General features: G+C 45.3%; 1 protein-coding gene across 9 annotated transcripts; it reads right to left on the minus strand.

Moving 5' to 3' along the window:
• Positions 1 to 1,131: 1,131 nt before the first annotated feature.
• On the minus strand, positions 1,132 to 20,481 carry LOC6546593 (RNA-binding protein fusilli). Of its 9 annotated transcripts, XM_015156858.2 has the most exons (13): positions 19,263 to 19,854; positions 15,561 to 15,854; positions 11,246 to 11,500; positions 9,452 to 9,728; positions 9,204 to 9,293; positions 9,085 to 9,139; positions 8,122 to 8,232; positions 7,712 to 7,982; positions 7,211 to 7,537; positions 6,971 to 7,117; positions 6,659 to 6,905; positions 2,338 to 2,576; positions 1,132 to 2,203 (listed from the first exon to the last, which is right to left on the minus strand). In XM_015156858.2, the coding sequence occupies exons 2-13, from the start codon at positions 15,687 to 15,689 to the stop codon at positions 1,766 to 1,768; spliced, it is 2,586 nt and encodes an 861-aa protein (XP_015012344.1). In that variant the 5' UTR covers positions 15,690 to 15,854; positions 19,263 to 19,854; the 3' UTR covers positions 1,132 to 1,765. The 9 variants fall into 9 exon arrangements, with proteins under 9 accessions (XP_015012344.1, XP_026836535.1, XP_026836537.1 ...); XM_026980734.1 differs by having other exon boundaries at positions 6,971 to 7,537; XM_026980733.1 differs by lacking the exons at positions 1,132 to 2,203; positions 2,338 to 2,576 and having other exon boundaries at positions 3,726 to 6,905; positions 19,263 to 20,171.
• Between the last annotated feature and the right edge of the window lie 358 nt (positions 20,482 to 20,839).

Genomic DNA, 20,839 nt, shown 5'->3' on the forward strand with positions numbered 1-20,839 from the left:
GTGATTTTTTCTTTTGGCCCGTTGTTGTCTCCAGCAGACCTGTCAACTGAAATGCTCGCTGAAACGCAACGAAAGCCCCTAAATCAATAAAAGTTTCGATGGCTTAATACCAAAACGGAAGCGGGTTTTTCGGCACTCGACAGTGGCGTCGACAGTCGCTAGGTCGTCGAAAATATGCCGCCGCCAATTGGGGATCCTTGTTATTGCAATCCCGCTGCACCGCCGACTGGCATTTGGGTTATATTTTTTATTGACTTAGTTTCGAGTGTCAGTGCCGCAAAGTTTGCAACTATTGCGCGGCAAGTTCTCCATTCGGTTCTCCATTGAATGGGCTGCCTACTTTAGGCGTTGTCTGGCGATAGTTTTTCGGCTTTGCGATTACAAATGAGATTTATACGGCCATTTCCGAGCCATTAGAGGAAGTGCAGGGCGGCGCTGCCTAGTCAAGTGTGCGGCCATAAAGAACCCCGAAAAGAGGAGGGGTAAAAATAAGTATTACTTCTGCAACCGCCGGCCTCATATTTTACCATTGGCCTTGGCGCATTAACCGACGCTTTTTCATTTACTTCTCTCACTTTGCAGGCCAACTTGTCAACGGAGCGGCACGCCTAATGTCCTTTTGATAGGCCCGCTGGCCGCTCCAGGAAGCGGCAGCCGGCAGGAGGAAGTGGTGTCCACTGCAGCGGCGCCAGCGCTTGATAAATTATCATGTGAGCGGAGGGAAGGAAGCCAGAGGGCCAGGAGCCGGAGGAAGTGGCAGGATGCGGCTGGATGCGGCTGGCAGCTGCAGCAAATGATGCTGCATAGAACTAACCCGTTCACCTGCGACGATTTTTAATCTATTTTAAATGTGATACGAGACCATGGTAATGGTACGGTGCGACCGGATGATGGTTCACAACGACCGTGTCCTTTAAACGGGTCGGTGGGACTTTCGTCCGTTTGTAACGCCATTTGTCAACGATTTATCAGTGTCCGTTCGAGAATTATTTATGATGCCGTCTTGCACCTGCCGTCCATCGATAGTGGCATTAATTGATTCGTAATTGCATCCTGTTCCGGAATTAATGTTAAGCCGCTAACCCCAAACCCTGTTAATCCGTATATCTCGACTATGCATTTCAAATAAAATGTACTTGTATTTATTTAATTTAAACAAACGATAATATCTTTTCATTGCGAATGGGCTAACAAACAAAACAGATTGCAAGGGGACGTTTGTTTTCTGTTTTTGTTTTTTTTTTTTTTTTGTTTTCTGTGAGTGCACAAGGATAATAACAATATTTGATGGTGTAGCCTAGGGATAAAAACATGGATAATCGCTGACTGATTGGCGGCTTCGATAACATTAACATGCGTTTACAAATAGATAATTGTATAAATAATTTTACTATTGACTAGGGATAAATTTGTCGTATTTGCTTCGATTCTTTGCTAATTGGCTAATGTGTATATTTGGATAGAATGCAATGCAGCAGCAGCAGAATAAATAGAACATCGAAAGAGTTGCACTGGGGGCAGCCTAACTACTTAGCATAAGCGGATTATCTGATATAGAAATTCATGAGGCGGCGGCGAGATTCCATTGTTTTGCTCGTGCCGTTTTCAAAAATTTAAACTTCGAGTTTTGTTTCGCCGCCTTTGAAACTCACCACGCAGGTGTGAGACTCGGCTAGAGTGGCGCGGGCGTGTGGTTCTAAACTAGACTAACAGATAGGTTTCTTCGATTGGCAAGAGAATAAAGCTCGGCTTTTCGTTCGCTTCTCTACGAGATGTAAAGTTCCACGCACGAGTTGCTCACAAGGGGCGTGGCAGCTGCCCCCGCCGCCCCCTGGCTCCCTGTCTTCAGCGGGGGCGCCGCGGCGGACGTGGGCGTGCCATGGTTTGTGTCTATGCTGAGCAGCGTTTGTGATGCAGACGTCTCTTGAGGCGTCGACTGAGTGTCCTTTGCTCCTGTGGAAGTGTCCCCCTCCGTCCTGCCATTCACAGCGATCAATGGCATATGCGCTGGCACCGCCTGACCGGCTAACTTAACGCAACTGGAGCTGGGACTTCCGTTTCCGGTCGTAGTGGGCGAAAACTGCTTGGGCGGCACAAAGGAGACGGCCGCTTTGGTGGGCGTGAGTATCAGGCCAGTACTTGTGTTCGGAATGGACACGTTGGGCGGCGAAAGAGGCGAAGGTGGAAAGAAGTCCAGCGGATACTGCAACATACACAAATAAGTTAATGCTTCACTATTCGTTTTTAAGCTAATTAATGGACTTTAAGCCACAATTTGAACAATATACGGAAGGGGACTCTTTAGGGAGTGTTACTCTGGGGTCATGTGGTCCTTACCAGGGGCTGCGAAGGCGAGTGTGCGCCCGGCTGGCTGTAGTAGGTGGTGGGCGAGACCGGCGGACTTGGGTAGGGCCAGTAGACGAGCGGCGGCGGGTAGAAGGCGGAGGCCGGGTGGTGGTGCGGATGGTGGTGCGATCGGGGCGTGGCCAGCAGGGGCGTGTGTGGCGGCGGTGGGGGCGGGGCCGCTCCGTAGGCCGGAAAGGGACCGCCGAAATGGGCGCCCAGTACTGTGGCACCTAGTGGAAAACAAATAAACAGTATTATTTCGCTGAAGTGTCATCTAGTGTAGGGGTTCGTAAACAGAAGGGGTTGGGTTTCAGTCTGGGAACTCTGGGGTAATAGGTGTTGTGAGTATGGCAATTGCTTGTTGATAGGGAAGGACAAGGGTCAGCAGACATATACAAGATATACAGGTATATATGCGTGGATCAGCCGAGGTTCTCAGCTTCTGCAGCTTTACTTATGCGGATAATGCGGATAGCCATTCACTTTCTTTATTTGTGGTTCAACCTCACGTTTTAGTTGTTACTAGGTTAATTAGTGATCTTATCTCCGTAATTAATTGGCCAGTTAGTTAGTCGATTAGTAGGGGCAAAATTGTATTCAAATCACTCACCGTTTAGACATTGCAAATGGTAGGAGAGACATATATAGTTGGTATTTTGGAACGAGTATCTTACCACCTCACCCAGAGACCATGAAACAGTTGCGCACAAGTACGAGTACAAATTTTGAACATGTTTGGCCGATTGTTTTGGAAATTTTAATTTGTTTACTGTTTGCTTTTTTTTCTTTTGATGTTTCGTTTGATTGTTTTGTTTAATCCAAGCACCAGGCCCTCGCAGACCGTAATTGATTATATAGTATGCGCCCGAAGGAACAAACTGCGTCGAGTTACATACAGGATGCGACTATGACTAGTACGATGTACGATGGACATTCCACTTAGAGTTACGATAGTATTTATGTGGCTAGAACAGTGACGGAAACAAAAACCAAACAAACTCCAAATGCCGATTCCGGATATCCACTCCCAGCGTTTTGGCCCTCGGACGAGGCGCTGAAATCGCGATCGAGTGTAAAGCGTAGCCCAAGACCTGTATCCCAGTTACATGTACATATATGTAGGGGTGTGAATGGGGTAGAGTGTGGTGAATAGGAATAAGGACTAGGGATAGGGATCTTGGTTGGAGGCGTGGTTTTCTTCTCGGTTTTTGGGGGTCATCAGTGTTAGTAAGGATTTAAACCCATTATGATCTCGTATTGCTTATTAGTAGGTCTAGGAATGATCCTCTACTCATCGGGCAACACACAAAAGAGCGAAAGGGATGGTGGCAGTGTGAGAGAGAGATAGATAGAGAGAGAGAGAGAGAGAGAGAGCGGGCTTAGTTTAGGCGGTATGTCGTATTTTATTGATGTAAAAAATTAATCAAAGATTGTTCACTAACATCTAGTGGTAAAAAAGAATGGAATATCAAAAATCGTAAAATTTCCAAAAAACATTAAAACTGCTGTGCGTACAAACTAGTTAAGTAGATATAATTGATTATGTGTTGTTTCTTTAAAGTGGCCAGTTTAACCCGCTCGGAAGCCACTCGTTTGCCATTCTACGTAAAACTAATGGTTAAATTAGGCTAAGGATTAGGCTAGGCGCAGACTATCTTTCCCATGCCTTTCCCTCGCTAAGCTCGATCTTCCCAAGCCGAGCGAAACTTAGTGTTAGACGCAGCAGGAGAAGGGAGTGGTGGATATATGGATTTTTGTTTTGGGAGATTGGGTAGGTCGGGGAATTCGTTCCCGAAGACGCTGTCAAAAGCTCCTATTTGTGTAGAAATTCTACAAAATGCTCATTAACTGAATTCATATCTTAGCTCAAAGGATGTTCCTTATCTTATATTGCAGAGTTCTAAACTCATGGTAAGCTACGCCGAATAGTATATTATAATTTTGTAGACTTCTTATTATCATATCGTTCCGAAATAATTACTTCTCAAGAGCTAAGACAGTCTTAAATCTAACGAGCACTTTGCAGGATTGTAAGCCCAAGTCACCAGTAACCAGTTATCAGTTATCCGATTATGTAGACTAGACACACTATATATATAGACACTAAAGCGCCCCAACTTACAACAAGCTTTAGACTATAGATCTAGCTGATCCCGACTAGATTAGTGATGACAGAGAACACACAAACAGTGAGAGGTATTGATATCAAGAGGTAGAGAGTGATACAGTAGAGAGAACTATCCCAGTTGCGACTAACACCAGTTACGCACACTTAAGAGCTACACCATAGATCTAGGCACTATGTATTTATAGGGTGTACGATATTGCAAGTCAGACGATGAGATTATTAATAATTGATTGTTAGCGGCCATGGAGAGACACGGGAAAAGATCGCCGGTAGAATTAAAATGCAATCCCATTTCACAAATCGCACAAACTTAAAGCTAGCGTGTATAAATGTAGTTATATGTATAAGTCGATAGGCACACAACTCCACCCATCGATGGGTATTCCAAATAGCTTGTCTAACAAAACAGGGTTTCGTGATATTCGCTTAACTCGTGTTAGCCTGTAAACAATTCCGGGTTTCGATTTCGTTTCAAGTTCTGTTTCAATTTGCGCTTGAGCCAACACCTGACGTGGTTCACGGAGGGAGGGGAACTCATGGAGGGCGCCGCCGAGTGGCTATATTATAAACAGGATTACATAGGGTAAACACTAAAATTAGATTGCACTAAATGGGCTTGGTGGCCACCAAGCCGCCCATGAGAGCTCCCTGCCCCATTGAACCACGTTAGCCTCTGTTGATTGCCTTCGAATCGGGGGACAGTCGAGGATATATATTCTCAAGATACATATATACTTTCTCCTGCCCCCCACACGCGTGCACGCACACACACACCAAGCATATATCGGAATATAAAAATAAAGGTCCATTGGCATGGAATGCTTAGTAGAACACTAGTGATTAGGACACATTGATCCTTTTCGAAATGCCCCTGTTAGCTGGTGTACTTATGCGTGTATGGGTGAGCAGTGCTTGCAGGTGTGTGTGCTTGTGTGGGTGTGTGAGTGCCCGCGTGTGTGTCTCGTTGTATATTAATTATAGTAAGTATGGTTCACTTAAACCATAGACAGGTATGCTTAGGCTACTACGAGTACTCCATACAAGAAAAGTACTTATGTCTACATTCCAAATCGGTAATTATTAAGCTCTAGATGTCTAGAATGTCTGGTATGCGTTGTGTGTGAGTGTGGCCATGGTGATACATGATATGGTTATGTGTGCGCCTTAATGTAGGTATTAAATGAACGCCCCACCCACTCGCGGAATGTGCCCGAAGTGCTGGAGTTGGAGCTCTTATTTCAGGTTCAAATCTTTCATTTGTGTGGGAGCAATCTAGGGTCTAGATCCCCGAATTGTAGTACGAGTAAACGCTGCTGGGCTGGCGGCCCGTTAAGGCCCGCTTAGCAGCACTGGCCGCCGCTGCCGCTCCCGCTGCCTCCTGCTGAAAGGCGTTCTCGTACGAGCGCTTCATCGATTGACCCAGCGAGGAGTTGCTGGCCGAAGGTGATACTGCTGCTGCCGCGCCGGCAACTGCTGCTCCTGGCGCCACTCCAACGCCCGAAGCCGCCCCTGCAGCGGACATATAGCTGAGCGGAAAGGGCGGCAAGTAGGCGGCCGAGGGCCGTTGCATGAGCACAAATTGGGGCTGACCCTGTTGCAACATGGCACTGGCATACAGTTGCTGCTGCTGCTGTTGCTGTTGCAAGTACAGCGGATGCTGTTGAAGCATTGCACTGGCATAGAGTTGTTGCTGCTGCTGCTGTTGCTGCTGCTGTTCAGCGGCCAAGGCAGCAGCGGCAGCCTGCTGTCGCACCAACAAATTTTGCTGGGCGATGAACTGAGCCTGCTGTTGGGCCAGCAGGGCGGGAGTGGAAGCTGCTGCAGCAGCCGCAGATCCTGGCGGCGGCAGCGAGAAGGGATTGAGGGCATAGCCCTGAGGAGCCAAGGCCACTGCGGCATTTTGCAGCGAGGCAGCGGAATGGGCAGCTGCGGCTGCCGACTGCTGACCGGCCGACATGAAGGAGGCCAGACTGGATGCAGAAGCGGCAGCCGAAAGACCCGGCAGCATAGCCGATGAGGCGGACAATCCGTGGTGGGCGGCGGCGGCCGCCGCATGGGCGTGGCCCGGGGCGTGCGCATGCGCATGTGAGTGCGGGTGAGTGTGTGTATGAGTGCCGCTGAGCGGCGACTGAGCGGTACCGGCGGCTACGGTCGTCGGCGACTGACCCGCCGAACTGAACATACCCGTAGTGGCGGCCAGCAGTGATTGCTGCTTGTGAGCGTGGCCGAGGTGAGGCGGCGGCGGTTGTGCCACCGGAGAGGCCAGCCCTCCGTTGAGGACCATGTTCATGTCGTCCCCGGAACACTGGAACACCTCGATGTAGCGGTACTTCTTGCCGAACATCATATAATGATTGTGCCTGCGCTGAGCACACAAGCGAGCTGACTCCTCCAAGTCCATCTGGATAAAGGCCTCACCGCTTGGCTGGCCCTAAATCAATTTGAAACAATGGATTTATAATATTGAATATAGAAGATATCTATTGGCAAACTAACCTGCGCATTGATCACCATATGAACACCTTGGTAGATGATGTGCTTTGCAAAGTCGTCGAGGAAATGCAGAATGTGCTCGACCATCGCCTCGTAGGGCAGTCCGCGCAGTCGGATGCAGTTCTTGGTGGTGCCCGAGGTGATGAGGTGCTGTGTGGGGAGAGGGAGAGCGGGAGGTGGCACGGGGGGGCACAGGTTAGCGGGGCTGGCTCCGAGGCTGTGGCTGAGGCTGTGGGCACCCACCTGCGGCAGCAGCGGCAGCTGCATCGTGGGCAGTTGGGCAATCAACGGCGGCTGGCTATGCCCGCCACCGGACTCATAGTTCTTGGGATCCATCGACCGGTTGAGCACCTGCTGCACCTCGGCGGTCGTGGAACGGAATAGCTCAATGTACCGCTGCCCAATGGACTCACGGTGCCGGCACAGCGCCTTGGACGCGTCCGACTCGTGTGCGAATAACACAAAGGCATCACCCGTGGCCCGTCCGTCCGGCTTCTTAACGAACAGCACGCCCTCGTTCCCGTCGAGAACATGGCAAGGCGGCGTATCACCAGCAGTGAAAAAGTCCAGCTGAAAGGGAAAATTAGTTCATTAGTATACATCCGGAATATTATCCGGAAAATACTCCAGTTCTGTTGGCTGTTTCTTTAATAATTTTTCTTTAATCTTGACGTGTCTGTCTATTGACGTGTCGCCGTCAGTTGGAGAGAGACACTGAGCTGCTGGACAACTGCCAGTACTTACCACTTGCTTGGCGGTGGCGTCGTAGGGTAATCCTCGCATGCGGATGATCACCTGGGCGCCCTTCGATAGGAAGGCCTGCGCCTCATTGGAGGCTCCGCCGGCAATGGCCAGAAAATCCTCTCCCGATGCCCGGTACACCTCGATGTAGCGGGTGCCGATGTGGTGCTTGTGCCGCTTGAGCGCCATGTCGCGATGCTCCTGGCACACAAACCGGATCAGAGCCTCGCCGTTACGACGACCCAGCGGAGAAAGACAGAGGGCCACGCCGCCCCTGGAATTCGAAGAAGGGGAGCGGTTAGCGGGTGGTTAGATGATAAAGTGGGTCGCTCGTAATCTCGACACGACCGACCCCTGAACTGTCTTATCAATGGGTTGGCGTGGGCCACTCCAACACTCCGCACATTACTCACTTGGCTACGTTGAGGCCGCGAAAGAACTTGGCGATGTCCTGGTCGCTGCTCTGCCAGGGTAATCCTCTGGCCCTCACTATGCAGTTGCCGTCGACCTCGTCGTCAATGGAGCTGTGCAGAAAGATGGGAAAATCCGTAAGTATGGTGCTTCTGGGAAACTACCTATCCCGAATGCGGCTTATGCAACACGTGTTGCTGGGCCCTCTTCTTGGGCAAGGAGAAAAAGGCGTCGCAGTCACGTTCCGATGTGCAACCAAAGTTCTTGACGATTACCAAGTCGCATAAACATTTCTGCTGACTCTCTCGCAAACACACACTCGCGCAAATAAAACAGAATGTCATGCATAAATGGGCCAGCAAAAAATACAAAAAAAAGGAAAATAAAACCCAACGAGCTGAGCGAACAAATAAAAACATGAATAATCTGAGTTGGCAAGCGGGCACAACAAGGAGTTTCAGAAAATTGCCATTCCATGTTCGGGGTAGGGGTTTACCTCTGTCGCTCGCTAATTGAAACTTTTATAGTGATTGGCCCGAAAAACAGACCCCAACCTCTAGGAAAGTTGATAATTTCAGGGCGATCTGGCGATAACAAGAGCCGTGCATTCACGTTGCCTCAGATCCGTTACGATGCCACCCGATACCACACCATGCCATCGGCTCAGAACCGATCCCGTGGAAACACTATGGCTATGTGGCTCTACGATCGAGCTCTTATCGCCTCCCAATCCAAACGAAGACTGACGAGAGCGACGCTCCCAGCTCGGATTTGTTGGGGAATTCTTCCAGTGTCGCGGTTTTCGAGTGATTTCATAGTGGGCTTGGCGATCGTTTTGAGTTCTTTGAGTGAGTTCTGCCCACTCGAAATAGTGCTTGGATCAGCTGAGAGGGGCTTGAGTCGAGTTTGGTTTCGGGGGAACCAGTTCAGACGGAGCCAAAACACCAACTATGCGCAGTACTCACCAAATTCCCGGTTCCAGTACCAGGTTGACCAATTCGTTTGCAGCAAATTTGTGACCTGTGAAAGGAAGCGCTGCAGGTAGTTAACAATTCGGAGAAAAAATCTCAGTTTATTAGCTTACCTGCCTGGAGCAGCGTCTGGATCACAGTGACCATGTCGCGGGATTCCCGAATGTAAAAGTCGTTGTCCTCCACGGATGAAATATTGAGTTCTGTTGCGCGAAAAGTAAACAAAGCAAATTTATCAGTTCATCCAACCATGCAACTAGTCATCGTTTTATAAGCACAGCTTGATTGAGACACATATTAGCTCAATATGCATTTAGTAATAATTATTGAAGATTAAGCAAAAATTGCAATCTCAACTTACCTCCCAGCATCTCGGCAATGGACTGGGGCATGGGCAGCGTGGGCGCCTGGAGCATCTTCTTGACATCCTTGACGGGAACGAGGGCGCGGGCAAGGTCGCCGGACTTGTAGCGCAGGAACTCCTTGCGCAGATCGCTGAAGCGATTGTAGTACGCCGGCAGCTCCACATCCTTGGCACTGGCCTCCCGATGGAGGCACTGCCTCAGGGGCAGCTGGCCATCTGTGACCAGCTTGATCTCCGTATCGTGGAGCGACAGAGATCGCAGATAGGCATCGAACTGGAGGGCGGAGACACGGGGAGCACACATTAGTTACCAATTGCACTTAACCTAGTATTACGACGCGCTAGGACGGACGGGTAAGGACGGGTGGGAAAGAGGGATTGGACCAAAGGTTAATGATAGCATTGGGAAAAATACCCCAAACATTCCATGGCCCGTGGGGGAAAAGTAGTTACTTTGGGTCACTGATAGTGCTACATTCCCCAGATTCGCCCCAATGCCAATGGCTTAAACCCGTTTGCTGGCCCTCAATTATGGCCAATTAAGTGAACAGTTTTCAGCCGTGTCATGGTGAGTAAATATAACACGCGGCTTAATGTCGCATTACCAGCTCGAAATCGCTTCAGAGCAAGGAGTGTAATCCAGATGACATCACTAATCGCAAGCCACCTTGCGGCATTCGAGTGCAGCTTTATCTCCGGGCAATGGCTTTATTGGCCCTATTGACTTGGCCCATTAGCATGCCAAACTTGTGCCGGTTTCCCAGTGCGTCACGCGCCAATTTCGCCAGGGAACAAAGATCCCAGATGCACATATAAGCTAAGTAATTGCCTTGACCAATGGAATATCGCACAGAAAAGATTATATGGATTTATCAGATCTACGCTTTCCTAACTACATGCTAAGTATTAGCAGAAGCATTTTGGGCTTATAGTAATATCCACATTTATATGAAACAATCATTTGTAACTTCAGTGCTGCTACTAACTGATTAGTGACGGTTGAAAGGGCATCAAATGTTTAAAGTAGTTAAAATTGGTAATAAATCAATCCCTAAAAAAGAAAACTTCCCATCGCTTTGCTCCCCATTCATATCGAGATCTTTTATCTGCATCACCAGCCAAAAATGTGTGTCGCATTTGTTTGCAGAGCGGCGTTTTCCAGCTCTTGTGCCCGAATGGAGCAAAAACTGGAACCGGGGGCTTGCCTGGAGTGCTCGTGTTATCAGTGGGTCAGATAAGCGCTCAAGCGGTGGGAGGTTGTGCATACGTACTGCCGCCCTCGTTGCCAATGAGTTTGGAATCTGTGGTGGGGCATGTTAGTCAGAGGATAATGCAACCCGTCGTGCCTGCGCGAGAAACTCGACCAAAAGCCATGACTCCCTCGGTTCAAAATAAAATCTTCGGTTGATTACTTTGTAAATTGATGCTGGGTGAAAAATATACTGCATGAAATTTGGTCGTAATACTTTAAACTGCACACAAATTCCCACTGTGTATTTGTTTGTATATTCCAACCCGGGTAACTCGATGCCCATTGATAAGGGTCCACGCAACAGGCCTCATAAAACTCGGGGCAAGGACCAAGAACTCTTGGAACTCACTCTCTTTCAAGAGCGAGCGTTCCATAAATAGACCTATCCGAAAATCACCCAAAACATGTGCATTTGCTTGTGGCATAGTGCAGTGTTATCTTATCGTAATCAGCAGATAACCATTTTGATTCAAAACGACCCAAAACAACCCGAACAACGTGCTCCGATTACCGCATGGATCAGATTGGATTATACGCACCTCTTCAATGGCCTCGCTCAAAGGTTTGCCAGCCGCCTGGGCCTCTGCAATGGGTAGAATCAGTTCGGATCCATTCTCCAGACTGCTTCCGTTGCCACTGGTGCTTCCACTGCCATTATTGGCATCCCCGATCGCCAGGGGCGGGGAGCTGGCCGTGTTGTTGGTGACACTCGAGTTGTCCGAGGAGCCCGAGATGGTGCGATCCTTGATGAAGTAGCCATCCGGCCGGACGAGTATTTGTTTGGTGCCCACGATCTGAAAGTGTGCATATGGATGGGGAGATTTAGTCATTAGTTTACTTGACAATGATAAGTGTATGTAATAATGATAGGGGTAATAGGAGGTATAGTCTGAGCTATGAGATAGAAATTCCCTTTCAAAGGGTACACTTCTGCGCCTATCGAGATTGCTTATATATTATATACCAAGTTCTGGCCTTCCTTATACCTTTAAAAACAACTATAGGTGTAAGATAACATTTCAAAATTCAGAAAAACAGTAATCATGACTGTTCCCAGCCTTATCACGTGGCCCAGAAATCGCTCTTGACCGAGTCAACTTTTCCTATCACTTTTGTCCGATAGTGGAGTACACCTGCTACTCAGACCGCAAATGGTTCTGGCTCTTTCTGGGAAATAGCTTCCTAGGAGTCTTTCCGGAAACCTCCAATCTTTCGGAACCCAGAAACCGCAATCCAATCCCAGTTTCTGTTCCAGGGGAACAAAGAATGATGCTTGCGTCAGCGGATATGCAAAGAAGTTACGATCCGATTCGGATTCGGGGTTCTCTGCAGGTAGTTGGGCGCTATGTAAATCTAGTAGGCCTTAGGCAGAAAACTTAAAAAAAAAAAACGAACATGGCGATTTTCTTTGTTTTCCGATTTCTGTTGGCGTTCAAAAACGATTTACATAGCCTTTGAATGAGAGAACAGTACGGGAATTGTGGGTTTTAAGGGAAAAGAACGAGGGGTATATGGCAGTACGGCTCCGAAGAAAATGAAAAATGCATGAGCTGTGGTCATGTTATATTCAACGGTCAAGAGAGTGGGGGTTAAGAGCAGCCCTAATTATGCCAGCATGGGGATCTCAATATATCCGATGAGAGGGTATACACATATATTTCCACTCATTGCAGCTCAATAGAAACGCCGATTAATTAAAGTTTAGCCAACTAAGAGTTCTAATTGGTTCAAGAGATTAAGAGCTGGCCCGCCTTTCGCCCGTCTTGCCCCTCGGCACTCCATTTAGACGGCTTTTTGCAGTTTGTTTTCGAATGTTAATTAACTTTAATTGTTGCCATACGAGTCATAACTAGCCTGTAATTAACATGCCAATTACTTCATCTGTATATGTAAGCCAGCGAGTGTGCGAGTGCTTCTATATTATATCAAGGAAATTGCTCCCCATCTAGAAATCTGTAACAGTGAAATTCAATTTCTGATCGAGCTGACATGAAAATGGATCACCTGAGACGGAAAACGATGTTTCCGTTGTGGAAAGTCTGCCTAAAGTCTTACTAAATTCTCTTATCACGTTGCTCGAGCAAACTCTATAATCAAAACGATCCGATTTGACAGTTTGGTCGTTCTCCCCTTCAGCTGTCCAAAAAAGAAGACCAGCAGTACACCTCCATTAGGCAAGCAAATGGCAGTCAGAATCGTCAGCATATTGGCAATTATAATTATAGTTCGGTGTCGCTTTTATGGCAGGAGGCCTTCAAATGCGATTTCGATTTCAATCGCTGTCAGCGGAATATTAGGATCGCGACGGCAGCCACTAAATCGAGCTCATCATGACATGTTAATCTAATGTGGGTATTCATTATGTATATTAGAGAGGATCTTTGGCGAAATTTTAGTTTTCGATAGTTATTTCTACCAATAATAGAGTGATATACGAGTATAGAGTTCATTTTTTGCGTAATAGAAGGCAAATTCGACTTTACTCAGATGGTTGCATCTCTTCTTTTCATTCACGTTTCTGTCTGCTGACCACCGATAAGTTTGTACATAAATTAAAGTTTGGTAATCAACATATTCAAAATTCGTTTAAGTAATTCAAATAGTGACACTACCACAATAGTGTCACTTTCCAAATTTTTGAAGCTTTACCGTTGAGGATTTTATGACTCCGATATTAGCATATATTTCGCAGACTACATTTCGTATTCAGATATGCGACGACATTTTTAATATATTTCATATAAAACTCTGGTCCAAACGGGAATTCCTCACTAGAGGGCTGTGAATCTAGACGAGGGGTAGTGGAGAAAGGGAAGGATTTTGGAGAAATTTCAGCGTCTGCCGGTGACCCCGTGACCCGGCTAAAAATAGCAAGAGGAAAGCGATACATTATTACCAATAATCTGCGACGGGGACTCACCGCAACGATTAACATAAAAATTGGCCCCAGAGCCGAAACGTTTTGCGAAAGCCACACTTAGCTGGAAGCCAGAGTTTAAGCTTAGATAATTAATTCACAATATTTTGGCAGCCGACACAGACAGAAGCTGGCTGCTCTGGCAGCGGGTCAGGGCCTTGGGTGGATTGGTGGGTTTAAGATCTCGCACAGAAATGGAAGCGTTCGTAATTGCGGACCCTCAATGTCGCCATTAAATGCCACTTAAGATCATGGGAGCGGAGGTGGACTGGAGGTGGGCTGGAGGCAGGCAGGACGGGCTGGGAGTAGCTGTACTTACTAAAATATTGCGTGCGCGTCATAAACTCGCGACAATGTCAGGCAAATATCTCGAATACCCCCGGTTAGTGCCAGCAAATAGCCTCAAGAGCCCCGACCCGAAGGTACACACAGACCCATCTAATGGCCGGCAATTTCCTTCATCAGTTCTAGTCGGTGCGAAAACAACGTCCACTATACATGCATCCAAGTGTATATAGAGGGTAATACCGCCCAGAGACGGTTCCTCTAAACACGCAGCCTGCGACGGAATCGAAGCGCCTACGTAATCCCCAGATATTATACCATACACTATGCCATACTATACCATACTATACAATACTATACGATAATGTACGAACGAAGCGGGCTTTTGTGTGCACTCGAGATTGTCAAGCATTGGGCAAATAAAATTGCGTATTGAAAGCGACATTATAAGACGAAATGCATTGAAATGGGAAAATCGAATAACGAGTCAATGCAACCGATAATGGGAGGAATAAATTATTCCAAGATGATTGGGTCGCAAAAAAACGTTTACAGAAAATAAAATATCTGAACTGATTGCTCACGATAGATACAACACGATAACGTGTTTAAAGTGTGACTTAAATAAATTTATTAACTAGATAAGCTCTTTCGAGAATATTTAGGTAGCTATTTTGTAAAATATATTTCAAAGGATTGCATTACTGAAGCATTACATAATTTGCAATTTAAAAAAACTTCTGTGTGCTTTCTTGGAAAAACTGGCATTGCCGCTTGACAAATAAATTTTAATGGCAGGCGATAGTTAGTCGGGGGAATTTCGTAATGCCATAGAGCCAAGCTCCGTTGAGGGCTTCAGCCGAGACTGCCAATCTCGGTTGTTGGCCTGCCCTTAGCCACCTCGGATGTTTAAAGATTTTTTCCAAACAATTAGTGTCAATCGCTTGGCAAACTCAAAATATGCAAATATCCATATACAATGTGCTGGGCTCTCAGTTTCCCATTCGTTAGGGATCTTCCCGAAAAACCGACACGTGAGGCTAAAAAAGTCTACCAAGTGACAGGGCAGTCAGTTTCAATCTCAACATTACTTTGTAAATACATGAGGCTAGAAAATAAGTAGATTAAAGTCTAAAAGTCATGGAAGTTCGCTCCATCTATTTAAAATTCTTGAATCATATAAAATGATTTATGCTTGCGTTGAATGCTCTCTACGAACTTCGATATAGCTACCAAATGGCTTCGCTACTTTATAATTTCCAAAATGGCTTGCCCCATTTTGACCCTCGCTTAGCATCTCAAACATTTGGCGAATCAAAATCGAGAGCTGTAACATAATAAGCGATAGCCGCCGCTCCACACAGTTGAAAGTGCAGCGCTTATTTCTCTCTGTGTGAGTGGGGTCTGTTATCGCACAGCATTCATTAATTAAAGAGCAGATGAGAGCCGAGCAGTTCGACAAAATGGTGGCCAGTGGGCGGCGCCAGTCGAGCTTTGCCCATTTAGATGATCAGGAATAATAATAGATCGTTATTTAAACTGAGCACTATTAAAGTAAATGTTGATGCAAGCTCATAATACTCCAATATAAAGATTCCTTCTCTATTGAGCCTAGCAAATTGAAATTAAATTCAAAACTGAAGGCAGCTCACCTGTCCAGTTGAAACCTCTAAGAGGACAAAGACCAGTAATATGATCTCCTTCTCGTCTGATCCCAGGCCTGATCCATTTTGGCCACAGGTCGCAATGTACAGTGAAACAACGTGCTCGGGAACCTGCATTTTGTCAATCTCTTCCTGTGATGGTCGATGTGGCTGAAGAAGTTGGATCGCTGGATCCGGGTCCCTTGATTAGAACTATTGCTAGTGATTGTGCTCAGTACAACTGAAGCCTCAGACTAGCTTTGGATGATCTGCATCTCAGGGCTGCACCGCCAGCGGTTGTGCCTGTAATTAAAAGAAAATAAGAAAGAAATCAGTGATTACGCAATCCATATGGAATACGGCAAACTGCAAAACTGCAAAGCTGCACACTTGGACTTTGGGCTGCATATTAAGCAAGCACTAATTACGAGTGCGTTCAAGAAATGTCAAACAAAACGAATCGGTTTGTGGCAGAGTTAAAGCTTGCCAAAGTAAAACCACTATAACGATAGACTTTACTATATGTGTGCTGTGTGTGCTTGCACTAAAAAAATCGAAAAGAAAGCCAAAGTCCGGTGATTTGCGCGAAACTTGGCAAAACGCTTGACACCGCGACATTTTGCATATGCAATCCACTGTCCGTCTGTCCGTCCGTCCGTTTGTCCCTCCGTCCGTCACATAACCCACGTGACGTTGCCAGTTTTCCCGCCACATTGCTGCTTTTCAGCTGCATTTGTAATTGGCTCGGAATGGAGCTTCTAAGACCGCTGACGTCAAAGGGGTCAAATTGAAATTAAAGTATTAACCTACGGCTGGCGATTTGAAATTTAATTTCGCCCCGTCCGCCAGGCTGAAAGCGAAATGCCAGTCGGAGAACGGACGAGAAATTACAGTGCAATTTTATGAGCATTTTTAATGTGAAAAGTGTTACTCTTAATGAAAACACAAGACCCTCAGAGTTCAAACAAAAATGGCGTTCGTGGGTTAATCGGGCGCGCAGGCGCAAGTCGCTCTTTGTTGCTTTTGTAGTTGTCATGACTGCTCTTTGCCGTAATTAAAATTTCAAATAATTCATACGTGCAAAAAGGCCAGCCTGTCATAATTGAGCCACTTTAAATGCTTCTAGTGTCGGATGTGATCAGATCGGAAGGGAAGCTGGCTTACAGTCCAACCTCCCCACTTTGAGCCCTAATGTTTCAACGCCAAAATACCAAAAAAAGTTTTAACAAAGTGGATTCTTTAATGGTATCTTTTTAAATGTATTATAAAAAGTTTCTCTCTAGTCTAATGTTTCAAAATGTAATGATAAAAAAAATTCTATATAATAAAAGTACTATTTGTAATAAAAATTACATAAATAAATTCAAAATTTAATCGTGGAAGCCAAATGCACAAAGATATACCAAAGCTAACGAGCAGCGTTATGAGAAAATACCAAAATTCCCAATTTCTAGAATGAAGTTGAATGTTGTGCTTACAGAAGTTGGACTGTAGCATAATGCCCTGCCTTTATAGTCTCCACTTGACTTGAAACTCGACTTGTTCGAGGGGCTTTATCATCTCGAAGAGCGACCGTGTCGTAATGAGGGATTGCGGTTATAATCTTGCGTCTTGTGCAATTTATGAAGTTTGCTTTTTACGGGCTTTTAACGTTTAACGTTTTTGCATCTTGCACTGCCCTTTGGTTCATTTTTTCCGTTAGCAGGAAGTCATCATCAATACAGGTTCCCACGATTTCTTACTCCCCAAAAGAACCACGGCATTCATAACCAAAAAGCCGAAACTGGTTCGTAAGTTTCTTAATTTTGACACTTCTCCGACCTCCGGTGTTAGTTAAACCGAAAAGCTGCGTTTACTATTGCCTCAAAGTGCCCTATTTCCTGTTCAAAGACCTTAAGCCCTTACAGCCCATTAAAGCCTGTTGATCTATGTATGTACATCAACCTTTCGAGAGTTGTATATGAGATGGCTTATGAGATGGTTTATGCGCTTTTAATTGATTGTAGTGGTAACTATGGAAAGATACGGTTATGCCAGAAGGGCAGACACGCATTGATAAGTTTCCCTTTCGTTGGTCACTCAATGGCAGATGGAAATGGAAAAGGTACTCCATTCGTTAATGAATGAATAACGGTAAGCGAGTCGCCCAATTAAGTAAAATAAAGAATGACCGAATAGACAAACGCGAAAGCGTTGCGGCCGTCATTAAAAATAAGAAACCCCAAACGCAGACTCTAACTGGAAAGCACACTACAGTGAGACCATCCCATATTGAACTTTAAATAACTTTAATAAAGTTGTATTTTTAATGCTAAGCTATAAGGCTTAAAATATTGTGTCTCATATCACAGAAATCAATAGAGATCAACAGCTTAGTTTTTAAAAACAAATGATTTTGATGGTTTAATGCGAATACTTCATTCTGTTAACGGTATACATTGTACGTATGTTAATCGCCCGATTATTTAAATATAGTGAAAAATGTTGCATTCTACAGTAGTTTGACTGACGTGTAGATCGATTTTCGGTTATTACACTGTGCGAAAGACAAAGCCATCAAGCCGCGATTAAATTCAAATTAGTGACAGGCGCAGCAGGAGTGGAATAAAAAGCTAATACCACAAGCAGCGGCAACAACTATTGCAATTAATGAATTGCTATCTGTGCCGATTGGTAAACCAGAAAGTGAGCAGATTTTCATTGTTGGTCGAATGTTTGTTGTATTTCGGACTGGCTTATTAAATTATGAATTTCGCAAGTTTCTTTTTTACGATTTTTGTTTTATGCATTGTTCCTCGCTTGCAAATACATACATACATATGTTTTGTTGTTGTCTCTGGCGTGTGCCAGAGACACAGTTGTTGTTGGAGCAACAGGAAATCTATGATTGCGCAAAATTGCTGGCGAGAAATGCCAATTGCCAAAGTTATTCGCACAACAAAAAAGTGGTAGAAAAGCGCAGTGAAGAAACGAAGGAAAATGTTTTGTGCTCTCGCTCTATCTGGATTTTTATCTCGTTCCCTCTTTTAACTGGATCTCACGCAAGCAACAAGTGCAACTCTGAAATTGCTGCTGTTTTGTGATTCTGCAAATAGGAAACCAGATTCAGCACTAGGCGATCTTCGAATACGCTTCAGCAGGTGAATTTCAAATTCATACCTGTCTGTTTTTTCCGAAGCAGCATGAGTATCAATTTGGGGTGGTATCTTATCTTGAGCAATTCAAATTACTAAGTAGAAATGTTTTCAAACCAAACTATTGGGATATTGATGAATCGAAATATTTGCACTTCTATTTGAATTTTCCTTTTAAATGAGTTTATCTGCAAAACAATGGCTTTAAAATTAAGGCTTTGTTGATTGACAAACTGTAGACGTTTCTAATGCAGGGTATTCATAAACAAGTTGTGTTCTCTTTCTCTCTTCATCTTAGTTTTGGGCTGCGCTAACTGTAAATTTGTTTTCACTTTGTTTAGCGCATCGCCTTACTGTTGTTTTTGTTAATGTCGCTCATTCATTTTGGTATATTTGATAGATTATTTGATTAACAGCAACAACAAGTGGTTCTCAATCGGATATTTCCCCTTCCCATCGACACTCTACTCTCCATCTCGCTCTTTTGATCTTTGTGGGATGCCACAGGTTTGTTGGTAAATGATATCTACAGCTTCCTCTTACTCCTCTTCCTCTGTTTCTTTGCTTTCTTACTCACTTTTTTCTCCCTCTCTCTCAGCGCGGCGACTTAACTGTTTTTACTGTTTTCTTGTTTTATTCCGTTTTTTTCCGTTCAACACGTTGTATACATTGCACTTGTTGGCTTTTCACAATTTTTGGTTTTTATTGCACTTTCTTTTCTCTGGCACACACATACACGAAAGCCCAAATGTGTTACAGTTACATTTGATTGAACGCCTGCAATTTTTGTTTTGAGGCCTTTTGAATAGTTTACTATTTTAATTTAAAGCCAGCAAACAAGTATTTTCGCCTTCTTCTTGACCTGTTGCTTCCACCACTTTGTCTTGTTGTCTTTTTCTAGTTTTTTGAACTGGTATGAGTGTGCGTGCAAACGTTTGAGTGTATGTGTTTGTCGGATCTGTTAACTTGTTTAGCCCGTCGCGCATCCGCTTGGTTTCAAGTTGAAAAAACAACTGATCGCCGCAGCGAAACGCAGGTAACCACGAAGGTAAATTAAGGTGAGCTTGGTTCTCTCTGCGGCGGTTGACTGAGAGCGAGAGAGCAGACCAAACAAGATTCCATCACGCACATACCAACAAAAACAATAACATGGCCAGCTATGAGTTTGCCAATAGGCCTTGCTGTAGTTGGCAACGCGGCGGAGAGAGTGAGCAACAGAGAGAGTTACACATACTCCGCTTATAAAGCTTGGCTTAAAGCAAAGAGTCAGTCCATTAGTTTCCCACGCTGCGCAAGACAGTTACGCTCAGTGAGCATGACCCGCGCTTTTCCTCTCTCTCTCTCTCTCTCTTGTTCCCTCTCGCATAGAAGTTACCTGTGCTGCTCCACCAACACACTTGTCCTCCAACACACACACCCACACACCTGTACACTGTTTGCCAAGCTCTTCTTCTTTCTCCTCCTCTTCGCTTGCTCAATTACCAACGGAGAACGGTGAATGCCCACGTAGAGGAGACTGCTTACCTGCGCGTACCTTACCTTTTGGCCAGAATCATGATTGCCAGCTATTGGCCATCATTTGTTAGGTAACTTAGTAGTAAATTTCACTGCTTTAGAAGCGGGCGATATACACAGAGCAAACGCAACAGGCGACGGCGACTAACTGGCTGACAACCGAGCAACGTAAACGCGTTTTGGTCTAAACGAGAGAGAAATAGGGAGAGTGGCAATAGAATTGAGAGCGCGCAAGTGTTGGTGTGCGTAGGCCGCTTTCGTTGGGAGCACCCGTGTCACGGCTCTTAACCACTTATCGTTATCGGAATGCAAACTCCTGTTTTAAAGGTGCAATATATGTAAATACTTTACTCAAATAATAGTTAAATTAATTTTTAAAAAGTAATCAATACAATTAATGGAATTCTCACAAACCTGGAGTTATAACAAACTCACTTTATTAAGCTACATATGTAACTTACCTTCTACTTTGAATCTATAAACAAAAGAGATCAATATAGTCGGGTTTCCCGACTATAAGATACCCTTTAGTCCGCCAGTGGGAGTGCAAACGAGAATCTACTCTACGAGTAAGTGTTACTTCACTTCTATACGAGCTGCGGCCTAGACCTCTCGATTAAGCCCAATAATAATAAAATA

The sequence above is a fragment of the Drosophila erecta genome, unplaced genomic scaffold, assembly GCF_003286155.1.
Source record: "Drosophila erecta strain 14021-0224.00,06,07 unplaced genomic scaffold, DereRS2 tig00000092-arrow-pilon, whole genome shotgun sequence".
Taxonomy (NCBI): domain Eukaryota; kingdom Metazoa; phylum Arthropoda; class Insecta; order Diptera; family Drosophilidae; genus Drosophila; species Drosophila erecta.